General features: G+C 43.2%; 1 protein-coding gene and 2 pseudogenes across 1 annotated transcript; 1 reads left to right on the top strand and 2 right to left on the bottom strand.

Annotated features, from left to right (window-relative positions):
* Nucleotides 1-868: 868 nt before the first annotated feature.
* Nucleotides 869-17,847, top strand: PSMA5 (proteasome 20S subunit alpha 5). The gene is made up of 9 exons (XM_070397522.1): nt 869-998; nt 6,006-6,072; nt 9,406-9,532; nt 11,958-12,025; nt 12,957-13,064; nt 13,145-13,203; nt 14,000-14,102; nt 15,107-15,193; nt 17,595-17,847. The coding sequence occupies exons 1-9, from the start codon at nt 970-972 to the stop codon at nt 17,670-17,672; spliced, it is 726 nt and encodes a 241-aa protein (XP_070253623.1). The 5' UTR covers nt 869-969; the 3' UTR covers nt 17,673-17,847.
* LOC138996483 (small nucleolar RNA SNORA31) lies at nt 4,288-4,404 on the bottom strand (annotated as a pseudogene).
* Nucleotides 17,848-19,442: 1,595 nt separating the features above from the next.
* Nucleotides 19,443-19,605, bottom strand: LOC138996523 (U2 spliceosomal RNA; annotated as a pseudogene).

Genomic DNA, 19,605 nt, shown 5'->3' with positions numbered 1-19,605 from the left:
GGCATCTCCCTTTCAGACATATACTGCCCATTAAATGACTTCTTAACTGGTTACCTTTCTTGTAGAAATTAATTCATTGACGGTCTTTCTACGAAGCTGTGAAGTTGCTCTCCTCCCCTAGGGAAGGGAAACGAGGGGCATACAAGAGGCGGCCCCGTCAGCTAATTCTTCATGAATAACAGAAGAAGCAATGAACCATCTGGATTCCGGATCCGGAGCTGAGTCACCAGGTCTAAAACCTGCGCTAGGGGGCGTGTAAGGGGTATGGGGCGTAGGCGGATATAAGGAAACGCTGGTAAAATTACCTTGACCACGCGGACACCTGGGGACTTTCGCACAGACTAAAGCCCACCACTTTTTTCAACAGCCACGGCAGGGAGGCTGAAGCGAGCGGACTCGCTCCCCAGGGCCGCTCAGACCCCCTGCAGCGCCCTCCCTTCCCCCCCATCGCTGCCCAAGTGCAGTCCCGGAGCCCTTCACTCAGCACCTGGGGAGGACCGAGCCAGAGCGGCAGGAGCGGGGATCTAAGGGCGGCTGAAGAGCTCGGAGAAAACGGGGCCAACGTGCTCAGGCGAGGATTATGGGAGCCGGCGAGGGCACTATCAACTCGGGGTTCAGACCCCCCGACTCCCACACCCTCTCTAAAAGCAGACCTCGCTCCGCACGCCAGCGGTTCCGCGCCCCTAGCAACCACCTGCGATTTAAAACGGAAGAACGACCTTTGTCCCGCCCTCCCCGGGCCAACCACAGCCTGGCGGGGCAGCTCGTTGGACCAATCATCTCAGCGGGAACTACCAACAACCAATAGGAGGCAGGCGCAGGGGGGCGGGTCGAAGGGGGTCGCGGGCGCACGCGCAGTTGGGAGCAGGGCCTCGGTTCCGCGGCGGTGTGCGGCTGCTGGGTGCCGGTGATCGCGTGTTGGCCCTCAAAGTCCCCGCGTAGCCGCTGCCGCCTTCTCCTGCCCTCGCCATGTTCCTCACCCGGTCTGAGTACGACAGGTCTGTGCCGCGGGGAGAAATGGGGCTGGGATGGTGGGTGGGCCGGCCGGGGGCCCAGCCTCGGCCTGGGTTCTGCCGTGTCATGGGGCGCCCCGGGAACCCGCGTTTGGCCCAGCGTGGGGCTCTGCTGCCCTCCCCGCCGCCCGCTGTGGTTCCCCCAAGCTGCACTTCTGCCCATCGGCCGCCTTGCCCTCCCGCTGAGTCACTGCTGGGTCCTGACCGGGTGCGGAAGCGAGAAGCTCCGCTTTGTGCTTGGGAAGAGGCTGAGGGGCGGTACTCCGACCTTTAACCCGGAGGAGGCAGGGGTCACCCCCGTCCCAGTTCATCGTTCCGTGCTGCCTTCTTCAAAGCTGTGAACGTGCTGCCTGGAAGGAAAAGCAGCCAGAGAGTGTTTGCTGGGTTTGGGCATTTCAGCTCCCTTTTTCCTGTAGGAGAGCCTCGTTTTCTACTTCTTAGTCGTGGGAATAGAGCAGCCTTTCCTCCGATTCCTGGGACCTAGAGTTTCTCCAAAAGCGCGAAGGCAGCCCTGGCTGTGCCCGGATAGTGTCTGGAGTCTGATTTTTTAGAGATTGGTGTTGAGAGTGATTCTCGAAAGTTTCCTCATCGTGCTGATTGTCCTGGCCCTAGGCTTTCCTTACTTTTTAAAGAGTTTAAAGCAAGTTAATTTATGTTGAAGGCCAAATCTGGTTTCTAAATCAAAATCGAGATTGTTGTATTTATTAAAAAAAAGAAACTTCCAGGGCTTGGAAATGTTAAGTCATATTAAATTGCACATATGCTGCAGACACTTTTACTTTCAGTTTCTGTTTTGATCAGTTAAGTTTAAACATAACTTTTTTTTTCCATTTTCTTTCTTTAAGGCTAGGCAGATGTTTTCTTTGTACTCGATGGCTGGAGAAGCTGCCTTTATCAGTTATTCATAGACCCTGTCAAAAGTTTTATCACCCAGAACTACAGCATTACCCTTTTACTGACTCAGATGTATGAGAAGTTTTAAAACTGACACCTTTCCCTACAGTCTGTAAAATGCCTCTGTTAGTCAATATTTAGCTTCCAGAGCATTGAAGGTTTAACATCTTTATTGCTGCTTTGTGTTATTCATTTTTGTGTCTTCTCAAGAAGAGCTAAAGTACAGTCAGTTTTTATTTAAAACTTAGCTAATGTACTTGGATCTTCGCTGTGTACAAGGCACTGTTCTAGTTGCTGGTCATGCTGCAATGAACAGAGTCAAGATCATTGCCCCATATGGAAGATTGTCTTTTAAAGACCTATTGACAAAAGTAACTACAGGATGAATCAAATGTATTCATGTCGTTAGAGAAATTCAAATCAACACTGGGAATTCAGTATTGGGGGATCATGGAAAACTTCACAAAAGAGCTGGTATTTAAAACCTTGAGAAAGCAAGATTTTAATAAATATGGACAGTGAAAGTCAAAGAGTTTTGAGGCAGAGAACATAGGCTGTACAAAGGAGGGGCAGTGGGCAAACACAGTGCATATTTGGGAAATTCCAGTCTGTCTGGTACATGATACCTGTATGGTAATAGTGGGAGATACGAGGAAAATAGGATGGTGCTAGATAGTGCATGGTTTTTCATATGAAGTTAAGGGGTTTGGATTGTATTCTGTAGGTAACTGAGTGCCATAATTTTTGTTTTAAGAAGTTACATAGTCATAATTGTTTAATAGAGATTAATTGACTGGATTAGGGGAAAGAGTGAGTCAGTACCAGTTAGAAGGCTATTGTAATAGGTGGAAGGTAATGAGGGCATTGAGAAAGGGAGGAAGAGAGTGTTGAGTTACTGTGTAGGAGGAATTGATGTGAGTTGATATTTCTTGGCACATGGTTGATACTAGAGGCCCGGTGCACGAATTCATGCACGCGTGGGGTCTCTTGGGGTGGCCTGCGGAGATCAGGCTCTAGCTTGCACCCCAGCCTCACAGCCCCACTGCCCTGCCTGGCACCCCACCTTGGCCTGATGTGGTCCGCTCACCTGCTCCACCATCTTGCTGTAGTCCAGCATGTGTCCCCGATGCCTGCCATGTTCTGCACTGCCCCCTCGTGGTCAGTGCACATCATAGCGAGCAGTTGAACTCTGGGTCAGATAACCGCCCAAGGGGACAATTTGCATATTAGGCTTTTATTAAATAGGATGGGAGAGGATGGGGAGGAATGAGTCAGTTCATTCAGAACTTCCTATTTTGGGGAACGGGAGATTGGAGGTGTTTAAAAAATTAAAATGCAGCCCTGACCGGTTTGGCTCAGTGGATAGAGCATCAGCCTGTGGACTCAAGGGTCCCAGGTTCGATTCCGGTCCAGGGCATGTACCTTGGTTGCAGGCACATCCCCAGTAGAAGTTGTGCAAGGGGCAGCTGATCGATGTTTCTCTCTCTCATTGATGCTTCTAACTCTCTATCCCTCTCCCTTCCTCTCTGTAAAAAATCAATTAAAAAAAATTAAAATGCAGCTGGATTGGAAGGAGATGGAGTTGATTTTGCAAGAATGGTTGGATTTAAAGAGATATTTCAGATTGGAAAATGTTGAATGTTTGGTGCTAAGGGATATCCAAATGGAAATGCGCAGGAGGCATTTAGATTAGTACGGGAAGGGGTCAAACTGGTAGTAGCGATTTGGAAGTAGGACTTGGTACTTGGATAAATGAAATAACCCATGAAGACAGTAAAGTTTGAGAAGAGGTGCGAGAGCAGAGCCCCATATTAGGGAGGACATAGTAATACCTCCCTAGAGTGAAGTTCCTGAATTAGGATGAAAATACCACATTGGACTAGTACTTTATACTTTCCAGAGTCCCTTTATGCTCTCTGCACTTCAGTACTGGTTGTCTTATGACAGAGGCAGGATAGGGTTTGTTTTTTGTTTTTCCATTTGAGGGAATTAAAGCTAGTCAGTAGCAGAGCTAGAACTTATCCGCAGTTGTTTATTTATTTATTTAAAAAATTTTAAAAAATATTTCTTTATTGATTTCAGAGAGGAAGGGAGAGACTGAGAGAGAGATAGAAACATCAATGATGAGAGAGAATCAGTGATTGGCTGCCTCCTTCACGTTCCCTACTGGGGATCGAGCCCGCAACCCAGGCATGTGCCCTTGGCCGGAATCGAACCTGGGACCCTTCATTCCACAGGCTGACGCACTATCCACTGAGCCAAACCGGCTAGGGCCTGTTAAGTTTTTTAAAAATCACTCAGACTTTTCTCCCAGTGATTAAAAAAACTGTTCCTCAGAATCCTAAACTTCCTTTTTTTAAAAAAAAATTTTTTTTTTTTCAGATGTAGTCCCTTATTCAATCTGGGCCGCCACAAAGACAGACAGAAAGCGCAGGGATATTTTTCTTTCACATCCCAGTGCAACTAAAGGTCCTTTGAAGGGACATCAGGGATGTTACCTCTGGGCCAACAGCTGGCTGGGGGATGGTGGGATTCTCCTTTCACCCCTGATTTAGTCAGAATAGTTCCCAGAGGCAGTCTGTGCAACAGTTTAAAGCCTGGTCTCTGTGTTCAGATTGCCTCAATTCTAATTCTAGCTCTGCCTCTTACATGCTGAGTAATTTGGGGCAAATTGCTTAACCTCTTTGTGTCTCAACTTCCTCATCTGTAAAATAGTATCTGCCTTAGAATACTACTTCATAGGATTGTTTTGCGGATTAAGTGAGTTAAATCATTTAAAGGTTTGTAACAGTACCAGGCATATAGTAGTTACGTGGTAAATGTCAACTTAAATTATCTGTTTTATATTTTCGGGATTTATATAAAACTAGAGGCCCGGTGCATGAAATTCACACATGGGTAGGATCCCTAGGCCTGGCTGGTGAAGGTGATCAGGGCGGATCAGGGCCTTCCAGCTGCTGGCTGGGGCCTTCCTTTGCTCCGTGCCGCCCCCTGGTGGTCAGTGCACATCATAGTGAACGATTGAACTGGTCTCCCGGTCAAACTCCTGAGGGGACACTTTACATATTAGCCTTTTATATATATAGATTTCTTTTAAAAGAAGAGTTTTTGGTAAATTTGAAAACACTATACTATACTATACTATACATATCATGTCACATGTTTCAAAGTCCAGACTCCATAAACCAAGGATCATAACTATTTTCATTCATTCAACTTTTTAAAGTACCCATTGTGTGCTGAAAGCTTTTCCAGCTAAGACCATTATTGATGCCTCTTCTCCATAGGAATTTCCAACAGACTGGAGCAAGGAAAGGTGGGGAGGTGTTTTAGAGAAAAGCAGTTTGGCATGTAATTGGTATAAATACATATTGAGTGACTGAACCGGGTTTGGCTTTAGGAACTACACAGATCTCACTCAGTCTGCTGTTAAGGTAGCAATACTAATTCATACAAATAAAGACAGAAAACCTGTGAATGACTTTTACTAAGAAGATATTAACATCAAATGTATAATGGGAAGAGAATAAGGATAAATGCTTGTTTTCTTGGGAATTGCCGCATAGTTTGGGGGCGTGAGTTTTTTAAAGGAGTTCCAGATTGATTCAGGATTGAGGCAGAAGACCACGTGCTCTCCTTGGATCAGTTTGAAGACTTTCTGGGAGTGGACAGAAGTGTTCTCTATATAGTAGTGGTGGGGAACCTTCCTTCTGCCAGGGCCATGTGGATATTTATAACATCATTCACGGGCCTTTCAAAATGATCAACTTAAAAATTAGCCTGCTATATTTGGTCAAACATTTAATTAGCTCACCCCTAATGCCTTGGCAGGGCCAGACCAAATGACCCTGCAGGCCTTATACAGTCCACAGGCCGGACATTCCCCATCCCTGCTATATGGGCTTCATTCCTTGAAAAGCTGTTAATGTACCAAAAATAAAAAAATGAAAAACAACTACAGATCATGTGGGAAAGGAGAATAATGATGGCGTGCACATCTTGTAGCCATTTGAGCTAGATGTCAAGGAACTTGGGTTTGGTGTCTCTTTGCTTATTTTTTCTGATAAATTTTTAATACTTTTTTTTCCTTAACTGTAGGGGTGTGAATACTTTTTCTCCTGAAGGAAGATTATTTCAAGTGGAATATGCCATTGAGGCTATCAAGGTATAGTATCAAATGGCATAGTTTTTGAAATTTCACAGCAACGTAACACTTTGCTGGCAGACCATTTAGAGTAAATGTGTTTTCTCTATTCCTTTAGAAAATGTTCTTTATCTCCCTTTAACCACCATTATTAACCATTTTAATAACAATTTCAATCCCATTCCTAAAATCTATTTTAAAACTTTTTGAATAGATCACTGCTTCATAATCATGTAAGTAACCTTTTCTCAGAGGCTTAGAGGGATATGTTTGTGTTGAGAATCTTGGCTATGAAGAGGGGGTATAGAAGTCCAGAGTTAGCACCTGGGAGATATTTTTAACAAATTATTTAACTGATCACCTGTATTATTGGTAAGATTGTAAATTTATATTAGATTGAACAAGAGATGTGTTCTGTAACCTAGTAACAAAATCGAATAGTTCAAACACAGTATTCGAAAAGTTAGAAAATAAACTGAAGTTCTCATGTAGGAACTATATCTGTTGGGCTGTAGATGATCTAAATTCTGATTTAGGTTGTCCACGGTAAGGTCCAGGCATCAGTATTTGTGAGAACTCCCCGTGATTCTAATGTCCAGCAAGGGTTGAGAATCACTGGTCTAGTCCAGCCCTTCACCTTTGTGCTTCAGGCACCTCTATATCCCTACAAACAGCTTCTGTTTGTATAGTCTAGCAACAGAATATTTTCTCACTATATAAATCATTCTGTTTGAAAATAGTTTGTGGTATTTTAGAAATTTATCCTTGTATTGAATCAAAAGTCTAACTTCCTGAAGTTTCTTTTAATTGGTTCTAATTTTGCTCTTGAACCACACATGATGTTTAAACCTCTTCCATAAGACATTTCCTCACATGATTGAAGAGCTAGTGTGTTTCCTTTCAAGCTACCTCTTCTAGAAAGAGTGTGTTGGCGGAAACCGTTGTCTGAGAATCTGGAAAAGGGGGGTTCTGATTAGTTAGAGACGTACAAGTGAAGGAGGAAGCATTGTGATAGGTAGTGGGACAGAAAATGATGGGCCAGCTTCAAGTGCCTGTTTCTGTATCTGATCATCTTAGCCCTATATTGAAACCATACATTACTATGAAGTACGAAGACTATCAGAATTCCAAGCTGTGGCATTTATTTTGAGCCTCAGCTAAGACAACAGTTCTGCTCAGATGTGCAAAACTGAGTAAGCCTCAATTTTGGAGGTTCTCCTTTAAGCTCCTTCCCGCTAGTAATTTCTAGATTAGTTAGCGATAATGAGATGGTATCTGATCTCCCTGGCCCTAGGTTGAGGTAGGATAGATACAGTGATGTAGCCCTTAATGGATGTAATTTAACCTTTGTGAAATTCAGGCTCTTTGGTATTTAAATTAGCCTGGCTGTTGCCTTGACAACTTATGAGTAGCTGATGAGAAAGTAGTTTGATATCTGTAAGAGTTTAGTAGTATGAAAGGAGCTGGAGAAATGACTAAAAATGGCTGACAAGTAGAAATGATCACTTGGAGGTACTCTACGGATGGCATGGGTGAGACATAGCTAACAGGAATGGGGGAATGCTTTTAGAGTAGGGTTCTTGGGGGAAGGAGTGGAAATCTATGTCAGTGTCAAAATTATTGTATTACACTGAGTACCTGGACATTGGTTACTTGTATTCTAATGAGTTACATTAAACACTACAAAGAGTCAGTTTAGATCAGCGGTTCTCAACCTGTGGGTCGTGACCCCTTTGGGGGTCGAACGACCCTTTCACAGGGGTCGCCTAAGACCATCAGAAAACATATATAATTACCTATTGTTTTTGTGATTAATCACTATGCTCTAATTATGTTCCATTTGTAACAATGAAAATACATCCTGCATATCAGATATTTACATTACGATTCATAACAGTAGCAAAATTACAGTTATGAAGTAGCAACGAAAATAATTTTATGGTTAGGGGTCACCACAACATGAGGAACTGTATTAAAGGGTCGCGGCATTAGGAAGGTTGAGAACCACTGGTTTAGATGTTCCCTCTTTTCTCCCTCTCCCCAGTCCCCACCAAGGAGGTGGGGAGTGAAGTTTAGGCAGAATTGTAATATAAAAATATCTGGAGGCAATTGTAAGTGTACAAAAGAAAACCATCTTGATTTTGATATATTTTATAAAATAGCCTGTTCATGGGGCATGGTAAGCATGTTATGCAGAATGATTCATGGAATTCTTTGGAATCCTTTGCAATAACAGGCTCTCGGAGTCTGTGCTCACACGGGCAGTCCCTGCTTTGTAGACCTAAGGAAAGAAAATGGTAGTTCAGGGGAGAGGACACATAGTCTTGGAAGGCTTTATGCATGGTGGGTGGATTTGGATAGGCAGGGAGACGGCGTGAGCAGAGGTGCCAAGGGTAGGGGATAACAGCATGAGAAAATGGCTTGGGCCATACTTGAGGGATTTTGTTGGAAAACAAAGTAATAAAGTTGGAAGAGAAAAGGGGTTAGGTTTTGAGGGCTCTGGAAGCTTATTTGAATTTGATGTTACAGGCAATATAGGGAGATATTAGTTCTTCAGAGAAGCAGTGTGATAAAAATAGCATTTTACTGGATCTGTCAGGCCATAACAGGAAAGATAGGTAGGGGGAGAGAAATTAGAGATGGGAGACTGAGTAGGAGGCAGTTGAAGTAAGATAGGCAAGTAAGAATAATTAACATTTGTTGCTCGTTTATTATGTGCTAGGTTTCATTTTAAGCATTTTAATGTATTAATTTACCTTCCTCGATGTATTGTTATTATCTCCATTTTGCAGACAAGGAAACTGAGACAGAAAGGTAGGTAACTAGGAGGGTGGCATGGAGATGGAGAGATGAAATTAAGCTATATTGTGGACTGCTAGTGACCTCGAAAAATTAATATTTTTACCTTGGTGGTGGTATTTCTTTTTTCTTTTTTTTAAAGTAAATTATTTTTCTGGAGGTCACATAGATTCGAGGAATATCCCCTTTTGGAACAGATCAAGATAGCAAAGGTGAGAAGAAACCAAGTCCAGAGAAAACATTAGAGTTTTATTACTTCCTTGCCCACTATGTATAGAACTTTAGGATCTTCCCATCTTCAAAATATTGGCATTCAAGTTGATCATTTTTCAGATATTTTCAAGACCTTATTGAACTTCTCCTTGAGAATTTTGTAAATCCATGCTCTTGCCATCAATAGGAGCAATACATTACTGACTTAGGGGGCTCCTTTTATGTGTACCAGCTATGGCTGATTGAAGGTCTGCCTTGTGAAGATCTACAGAAAGATTCCTGGTGAGTATGTGAGACTGTTCTTCGCCCAGGACATGTTAACCATAATACGTTTCTCTTTAGCTTGGTTCTACAGCCATTGGGATCCAGACGTCAGAGGGGGTGTGCCTAGCTGTGGAGAAGAGAATTACCTCCCCACTCATGGAGCCAAGCAGCATTGAGAAAATTGTAGAGATTGATGCTCACATAGGTAAGGAGCAGGGGAAAGCTGCTCTGTAGGATCTGGCCTGGGTTAATTAGTCTTCTTTGATGTTCCAGGGGAGGTTCATTAGATGAAGGTCTTATTCCCTTGTTAGCGGTTGATTTCCAGGCAGTAGGCCAGGAATATAGGAGTAGGAAGCTATTGTAGCGCCCACTTGCCCCAGAAGTTCCTTTCTCCCTCACATTTAGACTGCAAATGTGATGGTTGTTGAAATACTGAAGGTTGAATCATAGGCCAGCTCCCTGTGATGGCTGGGTCTTCATTGATGTACAACATTAGCTCAGGTAGGAGGCCACCAGGAGCCAAGAATTCTGGTGAAGCAGAGGATGGTGTAGGAAGCTAGGGTGTTCACTAAGAAGAGAGGAATGCTAAGGATCTTCATGACTAAGGCTCAGAGAGTATAAGAATAATAGACTTTGACCAGATCAGTCCTCTGCCTCAGTTTTCAGATTTATCTCTTCACTCCTTATCTCCCTCTACTTCCCTCCTTTTTTTCTGTTTCTGTTATAATTCCCCTTCCTTAGCTTCGGCATCATTATAGTGAGTAATTCCACTTATTTATAGCATGGCATTTTAGTTGGCTGTCTAAATTTTCTTAACCTATCTAGTTATCTAATGAAACAATGGTAAAATAATTAGGTAAAATAATTAATTGCTGGTAGGCATCAGAACCAAATGGCGTGACCACTCTGGGAGCTTGACATTCTCTTTCATAGATACAGAAGCTGAGATTCCGTGTTTTAAGTTCAGAACATTGTGACAACTTTATCCCAGGGCACCTGTCTTTTGTAGGTAGGTCAGTGTCACTTCAGTCAACAGATTGAGAGCCGACTATGTACCACCCATTGTGCTAGTCACCAGGGATACGGAGAGGAATGAGACATGGTCCTTGTGTTCTAGAAGCACACAGTCTACTCCTGGGCCTGGTCATGCAAATAAATAAGTAAATGCAGTTAAGGGCCCTAGGTATTAGGAAAGGCTGTTTATGTGCTCAGTAGGGGGACAAAGGAGGAAATAATTAGTTTTGCTGAGGCCAGTGGTGGTGGGACTTTCAAAAAAGGATTCCATAAAGGTGATGCGTGAGCTGAGTTGATTCTACAAGATAAGGAAGTTTTACCGAGTAAACAAATGCCTGCTATAGCAGAGCATTCTAGTTAGAGGGAATAGAAATGAGCAGAGCCTTGTGTAAAATAAAAATGCCCTGGCACAGCAGTTTGATATGACTGGGAGGTGGATGGGCTGTGGCTAGCAAAGAGTCTGGGATCCGCGGCGGAAGTCCTTACTATGCGCATGAGCTTAAATTTGATCCTTTTGCTTTAATGGGAAAGGCTTTAAGCCCTGAGGTAATACTCCGGTAGGGTTTTAGAAAGACCATTCTGGTAACAATATTGAAGGTAGAGTGAAGGGGGCTGAGACTGGAGGCAGGGACAGCAGGTAAGAAATTATTTTTAATCTAAAAAGAGATGAGGGCTTTAACCAAGGCCGTGGCCAGAGAACGCAGAGGTAAGGACTAATGCCAGATGGGTTAATCACATAGAGCAGTGGTTCTCAACCTTCTGGCCCTTTAAATATAGTTCCTCATGTTGTGACCCAACCATAAAATTATTTTCGTTGCTACTTCATAACTGAAATGTTGCTACTGTTATGAATCATAATGTAAATATCTGATATGCAGGATGGTCTTAGGCGACCCCTGTGAAAGGGTCGTTCGACCGCCAAAGGGGTTGAGAACCGCTGACATAGAGATTGGTAGAATTTGAAATCTGATTGTTTGTGGAGGCCAAGGAAGCAGATGGAGTCTGATTTGAGTCTGTGGTACCTCCAAATAGATATATTACGGGAGACATTTGGCTTTATGAGTCTGAAACATGGGAGTGAGACCTGGGCTGGAGATTTGGATTTGAGTCATGGCATGTAAAGTAACAGCCATAAGCTCATTATCTTGGAGCATTAGGCAAACTTCCCTCCAGTATGCTAGTTGGCTTGGGTTTGGCCAGGGAAATGAAAAGGGTTTTTCATTTGATTTTATTCTAGGGTCTTTCATCGAAGCCCACAGTAAGATGGCTATTTGTTTCCTTATTTCTCTTGTTGGAGTGTTGGTGTTTGCTTAGTTTGAAAGTGCATCATGGTCTACAGATGTAATATGTGGAAATTCATGTTTGATTAGCTGTTCTTCTCTGTCTTCTACCTTACCAGCTGGACTTCTGTGCCATTGTGGATGGTTTTTTATTTGTTTGTAATATAATTATACTTGGCGTTCAGAGCAGATAATTTCCCGTCTGCTCTCGTGGGTATATTGCTGTGGGGTTGCTGAATGGTGCCATGGTTCCACTCCAGAATTTCTGTATTTCCTGAGTGGTGAAAGAGTTCTACAAGGATTGGCCGCTGGGTCACTGTTGCTTTTACATTACAGGTTGTGCCATGAGTGGGCTAATTGCTGATGCTAAGACTTTAATTGATAAAGCCAGAGTGGAGACACAGGTAAAATTAGCATCATCTCTTATTTTTACTGTGGTGCTTGAGTTCCTGTCTAGTGATGCTATAGCTGTGTGGGCTGTATTGCAGGTATCTGTGTGAATACCAGAGATAGCTCCTGGGCGTGATTTGGGTAGAATCCCTAGTCACAGCTTTCAGAGGCTTGGAGTCTAGCCACCCAACCATCGCAGCTATAGGGAAGCCCTGGTAAATGGTGCTGACAGTCTCTTGCTTCCTTTTGGTTTGCCTTCTATAAAGCAGGCATCACACTGCATTCTGTTCCCTAATTGACTTTCTGTGGGAGCACCATAGCAGGAGGTAAGCACAGCTAAAGGACATTGTCCCCCCAGCTGCCTTTGCTGCTGGGCTTGCACATAGCAGCTCTCCTGTGGTGAGTAATGAGAGGTACCAGGTGACAAATGCTGGTGAGGAACACTGATTTTTTTTTTTTTTTTTTTTTTAACTGAGTACCTGCTGCCTGGAGAGCAGACTAGGAAGAAAACAATATGTGATGGGGAAAATTTTTTGCACTTATTTGCAAGTTTGCTGTCAGTAATGTGAGAATAATCTCAACACCAGCAGAACGATAAGATAGGCAAAGTGGCACTCAGCTATTGCATTCACTTTGTGAAAAGACTAAACTTGGTGCTGTGAGGGGCTAACTGTTTTTCTAGGGAACAGTGCTCCAGTCCAGCATTACTTGGAATCCTTCTGGTAAAAGTTTGTCTCCAGAGCTATTTCTCTTCCTCTCATCTTGTCCCAAGCATTCGAGTTCAGTGTTAAGGAAAACACTCTGGAGCTTGAAGCTTCAGTTTCCAAGCGCAGTTCAAGGGGGGGCAGGAGGGGCATGTTTAGTGGGCTGGGCGGGGGGGGGGGGGGGGCGCGCTTTACTGCCCTGCTTGTTTGGAAGGTAGACCATGCTTTGCTCCTCTTCCAGAACCATTGGTTCACCTACAATGAGACAATGACGGTGGAGAGTGTGACCCAGGCTGTGTCCAATCTGGCCCTGCAGTTTGGAGAGGAGGATGCAGATCCGGGTGCCATGGTGAGTGTGAAGCTGTGTCAGGTTTTCTTGCTGTTCTTTGGGACCAATTATCTTAATACCTTTTTTTTTCCCGGTTCTAGTCTCGTCCCTTTGGCGTAGCACTGTTATTTGGAGGAGTTGACGAGAAAGGACCTCAGCTGTAAGAATCATTTTGCCATATTTTTCCTGCTTCTTTTTTGGGGGAATTATTTTAATTTGGGGTGGAGACTGGTAGTTTAAATCAACTGAGAAAATGATTGTAGAGTTATAAAAAGTGAAAGGCTTATAACTGTAAAATTCAGTGGTCCTGTGCTGCTTATACAAAGACAGATTTGGGGACCCTTTGGAGAACTCCCCACTGGATCCAGTGCTAATTCTTTGTTACTGTAGCCAGAGGGTGGGCTTTGGAGCTTTGCTTGGGAATTTTGACCCAATCCCTGTCCTCAGATATTAAGATAGGCACACCCGAGTGCCAAATTTACATACACGATACTATACTTCCTTCTGAGTCCCCCTTTTTAAGAGGCTCTTAGTATTCTTAAACACTTTTTAAAAGATTTGGTTTCTCCAGGCATAGAACATTTTTTGATCTGTGCCTCCATATTTCGGTGGAATTTTCTAACTGCAGGCCAAGCATTTATATTTTTTAGGACATGTTTGTTACATAAAATGCCACCACTCTGCCCTGACTGGTTTGGCTCAGTGGATAGAGCGTCAGCCTGTGGACTGAAGGGTCCCAGGTTTGATTCCAGTCAAGGGCATGTACCTTGGTTGCAGGCACATCCCCAGTGGGGGGTGTGCAGGAGGCAGCTAATTGATGTCTCTCTCTCATCAGTGCTTCTAACTCTCTATCCCTCTCCCTTCCTCTCTGTAAAAAAATCAATAAAATATATGTATTTTTTAAAATGCCACCACTCTTAAGCATTTTAATCCTCTTCTTTTGGGACATTTTGCAGGTTTCATATGGACCCATCTGGGACCTTTGTACAGTGTGATGCTCGAGCAATTGGCTCTGCTTCAGAGGGTGCCCAGAGCTCCTTGCAAGAAGTTTACCACAAGGTAACTAAGCAATCTCACTTGTGGTATGTACCACGTCTATACTGATAACGATTCTCACTTTTATTATTTTTAAACCAAGATGTAACTTACATACAATAAAGTGTAGAGACTGAGATTTCTGACAGTTGTACATACCCTTGTCTGCACCGCATAGGTACAGAAACTTCTGTCGCCACCAGGGTGCTTGTCTCCTCTCCAGTCCGTCTCCCTCCCTCCCTTGCAGTCACACTCACTACTATAGTTTTGTTGGTTCTTGTACTATTTATGAATGGAATCATGCAATTTGTATTTTTGTGTCTGCCTTTTTTTTGTTCAACATGCTGTTTTTGATCCATTCATGTTTTTGCACACATCAGTAGTTTCTCCTTATTGCTGAGTGGACGGCATAGATGGGTACAATTTGTTTATCCTTGCTCTTCACAGCTCCACCTAACAGGTTATACTTCCTAGTCTGCCTCTTGAAGCAAGTGGGCATTTGGTACTTTTTATCTTTGTGGGAGGGGAAGACTTGGTAACTTGTGGTTGAAGGCTGCCATACTCATCATTCAGTGGTTCATACAGGGATCCCTGCTCATATCAACCCCAATAGTATTATTGGTTTTACGTTTGCAGGCAATAGGGTACAAAAGGTAATACAAAAGAGCAGATTTTCTAAACCATTGGGCTAGATTATTTAGGAATTATTATTCATAGGATATCACCAATATTATCTTGCTTCTAAATTAAAATAAGAAAACTAGAGAAGGATAGTCCTTTCTCCTTCTTCAAAGATGAAAGTTGGTGACTTTATTCTGGTTCAAAATAAGACATTTTCTCTGAGTAAATATATTCTGCTTATTTACCACTTACTTGAATTCCGGAGGAACTTGTAATGCGCTGTACTTATTGATGTTTGATTTGTTAATAGTTGCTAAATCATTTCTTCAGGGAGGCATGGGGGACTCTGAAGGAAGGAGGGGTTATGTACAATTAATGGCTACTCTTCCTACCCTCTTTGTTTCAAGTCTATGACTCTGAAAGAAGCCATCAAGTCCTCTCTCATCATCCTCAAACAAGTAATGGAGGAGAAGCTAAATGCAACTAACATAGAGGTATTTTCGGTTTTACTGTTTTTTTTTGTTGTTCAGTATCTTAGCTCCTGTTGCTGAAGATTGAGCATACAGTTTTGTATGCTCAGGTCTTAAGGAGTTACTGATATCTTTTGAATAAGCAATTTTAGTAAAGCAGTAATGGTAGAAGCCAGAAGTCGATGAGTTACAGAGTGAAAGGGAGCTAATGAAATGGACCAAACAAGATCTGCTGATTCCTTAAGACATATTGACAGCAGAGGGTAGCATTAAAGAAAAGGACTTCTGTCTCTTTAAGGATGGGGAAAGACTTGAAAATACTTTGGACTGAGAAGAAACTAGTAGGTAGAAAAATATTAAATAAAAACAGAGGTTAGATAGTGATGGAAAAGTTCTGGAAGAGGGAAGGCATGGTACACATGAAGGAGTTGGTTCCGAAAAGTAGAAATCATTCAGCATTGTATGTATTAAAGACCCATTCTGTGCCATGTACAATGATAGATACCAGGGATACAGACACAGAAAATCCAATTCCCATGCAAGTTGTATACTGTGTAATGGAGAGGACATACAGATAATAACAGCTTGAGGTGACAGCAGTAGAATGGATTGTCACAAGAGCATATAACTTAACACTGGGGCATTGGGCAAGTTCCTAAAAGAGGTGATGCCTGGAGAAAGGATGAGAAGGGTATTCCAGGAAGAGGGAACAGCCATGTGCAAAGGCCTTAAGATCCTATATAATAAAAGCCTAATATGCTAAGTGTTCGGTTGTCTGGTCGTCCAGTCTTCCGTTCAACCAATCGAAGTGCAATATGCTAATGATATGCCAAGACCCCTCAACTGCTCACTATGATGTGCACTGACCACCAGAGGGCAGACAGTGGACCGGTTGACCAGTGACTGTGATGTGCATTGACCACCAGGGGGCAGATGCTCCAACCGGTAGGTTAGCTTGCTGCTGGGGTCTGGCTGATCGGGACTGAGTGAGAAGGGCTGGACATGCCCTGGAGCCCTCCCCGGCTGGCCAACCTCCTGTGTCCCTCCCTGGCCTTGATTGTGCACCGGTGGGGTCCCTCGGCCTGGCCTGCACCCTCTCGCAATCCAGAAATGCCCTCAGGAGATGTCAGAGAGCTGGTTTTGGCCCGATCCTGCTCAACACAGGAGCCGCCCCCTCATGGTCAGTACTGATTATTACTAATAAGTCACAATTGAATTCCTGTCATCAATATATATAAAAGTCTAAGCGACCTTCTGACCAGTAGCCATGATGCGCACTGACCACCAGGGAGCAGGTGCTCAATGCAGGAGCTGCTGAGCTGTGGTGACTTGGCAGCTGTGTTCTTGGGTGATGCACCCGGAACCAGAGAGGAGAGAGCCCGATTGTGGGGTGCTTCACCAGAGAACCACCCTCTCGCAATCTGGGACCCCTTGGGGCATATTGGAGAGCCAGTTTCTCCCGGATTCCTGCAGGCCAGGCCAAGGGACCCCACCAGGGCACGAATCTGTGCACCGGGCCTCTAGTTGTTAATAAAATCTTTTCATGCCCAGTCCTCTTTAAAAAACAAAACATTTTTGTTAAGTTGCCATATGGACAATTTTAAAGAGAATACCTAACAATAATAGTTAACAATTAGTTATTTGGTGCTTATTATAATGTTCTAGGCACTGTTCTAAGCACTTTGCATATATTAACACTTTTTTCCCCATGGATTTTTAAAAAAAATGTTTTTATTGTTTTAGAGAGAAAGGGGCGGGGGGGGGGGGGGGGGAGGTGGGCGGGGAGAGAGAAACATCAATGTGAAAGAAACATTGATCAGTTGCCTCCCATATGTGTCCTGACCAGGGACCGAACCCCTAACCTGGATATGTGTCCTGACCAGGAATTGAAATGACCACTTTATGGTAATTGGGACGACACTCAACCAACTGAACTACACTGGCAGACTATTAACATTTAATCGTCATAATTATTCCATGAAGTAGGTGCTATTATTATCCCCATTTTACCGATGAAAATTGAGGCACAAAGTGGCCAAGTCACCCGAGGTCACATACACAAACTCAACTTGCATGTGTATAAATATGCTTTTCTAAAGGAATCTTTAACAGAAAAATATACTGACTCCATGTACGTGGCTGCTGCTTTTGTGATCCTTGTTGAAGTAATTTCAAGAAGTGACAATGATACCAGGCATTTGGTTAACTTAGATGTGTGGGTTAACCTCAAAATAGAAAATTTGGTCAATGAGAATTTTTATTTTGGAGTCAGAACTATTTTCGGAAGCTGCTGCCGGAAAGGATATCCCTGGGACAGCAGGTCCCTGCGGTCCTAGTGACCAGCTGCATCCCCAGCACAGCGTCTCTTGGCCATCAGCAGGCTGGCTGAGTCCCGCTTATTAACCCTTCACTGTTTTCTTTCCAGCTAGCCACTGTGCAGCCTGGCCAGAATTTCCACATGTTCACAAAGGAAGAACTTGAAGAGGTCATCAAGGATATTTAAGGAATGTGATCCTCAGAGCTTCTCTGGGACAATTTCAGTTCTCCTGGTTGCCCTTAACTTTTATTTCCAACTTCTAGTCCTTGGAAAATCTGCAGCATATGTGCTTTTTTTTATGATGTCTGTACATAAAGGCAGTTCCAAAATAAAGAAAAACTTAAAATATTTGTTAATAGAGTATTCTCTTCTAATGCAGTCTTTTGTTCACAATGCTTATGTTAGGGGTCAAAAATGATAGTGGTGTTTATATCCCTATCCTCTCAGAACATCTATTCACAACAGAGTAACTGTATCATGAGTCCTTGGGTGCTGGCAATGAATTCAAAACTAATCCAGATCCTCCCAGTGGTTTAAGGTAACAATACCACTGTATACCCATTTCGGTCCTGTAGTTAATCTTAAGTAAATAGGTATTTTTTGCTGCTGTCCTTATATGAAGGAGATGCTACTAATTGACCATCAAAAGAACATGTTTTGAGGTCCTCCCCAAACACTGATGGGTTGGAGTAAGCCAGCAACAGTGTTGTAGCAGTTCTGGTATCTTTTTAATTTTTTAATTTTATTGATTTTTACAGAGAGGAAGGGAGAGGGATAGAGAGTTAGAAACATTGATAAGAGAGAAACATAAATCAGCTGCCTCCAGCATACCCCCTACTGGGGATGTGCCCGCAACCAAGGTACATGCCCTTGACTGGAATCGAACCTGGGACCCTTCAGTCCGCAGGCCGATGCTCTATCTATTGAGCCAAACTGGTTAGGGCAGTTCTGGTATCTTAACAGACAACTGGGAATTTTTATACATATATCCTATATAATAAAAGCCTAACATGCTAAGTGTCCGGGCGGCTGTTCAACCAACCAAAGCATAATATGCTAATGATATGCTAAGGCCGATCAGCTGCTTGCTATGATGTGCACTGACCACCGGGGGCAGACTTTCCGACTGGGAGGTTAGCTTGCTGCTGGGGTACGGACTTAGCGAGACAGGCATAGCCCCTCCCTGACTAGCCAACCTCCAACGTCCCTCCCCACCCTTTGCACCAGTGGGGACCCTCAGCCTGGCCTGCGCCCTCTCACAATCCAGGACCCCTCGGGGATGTCGGAGAGCTGGTTTCTGCCTAATCCCACAGGCCCGGCCAAGGGACCCCACTGGTGCACAAATGCACCGGGCCTCTAGTATATATATAAAGTTAAGGACTATAAAAGAATTGAGTTAAAAAATAAAGTGAAATAAAATAGAAAAATAAAAAAATGGAAAAGAAAAAAAAAAGAATTGAATTCATGATCTTGGCCTCACTAGCAATCAGTTAGAAATCAGGAAGAGAATGATATAATTCAGAATTAGTTTATATTGTACTTTGGAATGTACTATGAACTTCCCCCAGTAGAGCTGCCATTATATGAGACTGAGATTATTTAAAGAACTGATCTATGGGGGTTTCAAAAATGGCCATATGAAGTAGATGTTATCATACTTAACAGATGAAGAATCTAAGGCTGTGTGACTAGAAAGAAAATTAAGCTGTTGGGAATTGATTTGAACTCAGATTTTCTGGTTTTAAATAATCAACTCGATTTTACAACACCAGGTCCCTTGCAGCCTAGACATCTGCTCAGTTGTAGGGAAATCTCATCTGCTCAGTTGTAGGGAAATGGACTTGCACTACCCAGAACATGTGGAAATGGACAAAACATGCTTTAGGGAGAAGTGAAAGTTGTGCCTCTGGGTCATAAGTATTATGTAGGGGGAAAGAATACTAAGGAATAGCTCTTAGCGTGTCTCTTAGCTTCAGCCTGCAGTGCCTGAGCAGGGTATTTGACAACTACTGAAAATAAATTTCACACCCTTTATTATTCTAATAGTAGAATTCTTGAAATAATAGAATTGTAGCATTCTTCACTACACTTGATCTTAGCCAAAAGGCCGAGAAGCGAT

This window comes from Myotis yumanensis, unplaced genomic scaffold, assembly GCF_028538775.1.
Source record: "Myotis yumanensis isolate MYYU_CA2020_CCGP unplaced genomic scaffold, mMyoYum1.0.hap1 SCAF_17, whole genome shotgun sequence".
Taxonomy (NCBI): domain Eukaryota; kingdom Metazoa; phylum Chordata; class Mammalia; order Chiroptera; family Vespertilionidae; genus Myotis; species Myotis yumanensis.
The sequence above is the reverse complement of the archived record's forward strand: the minus strand, read 5'-3'. Positions and strand labels throughout refer to the sequence as shown.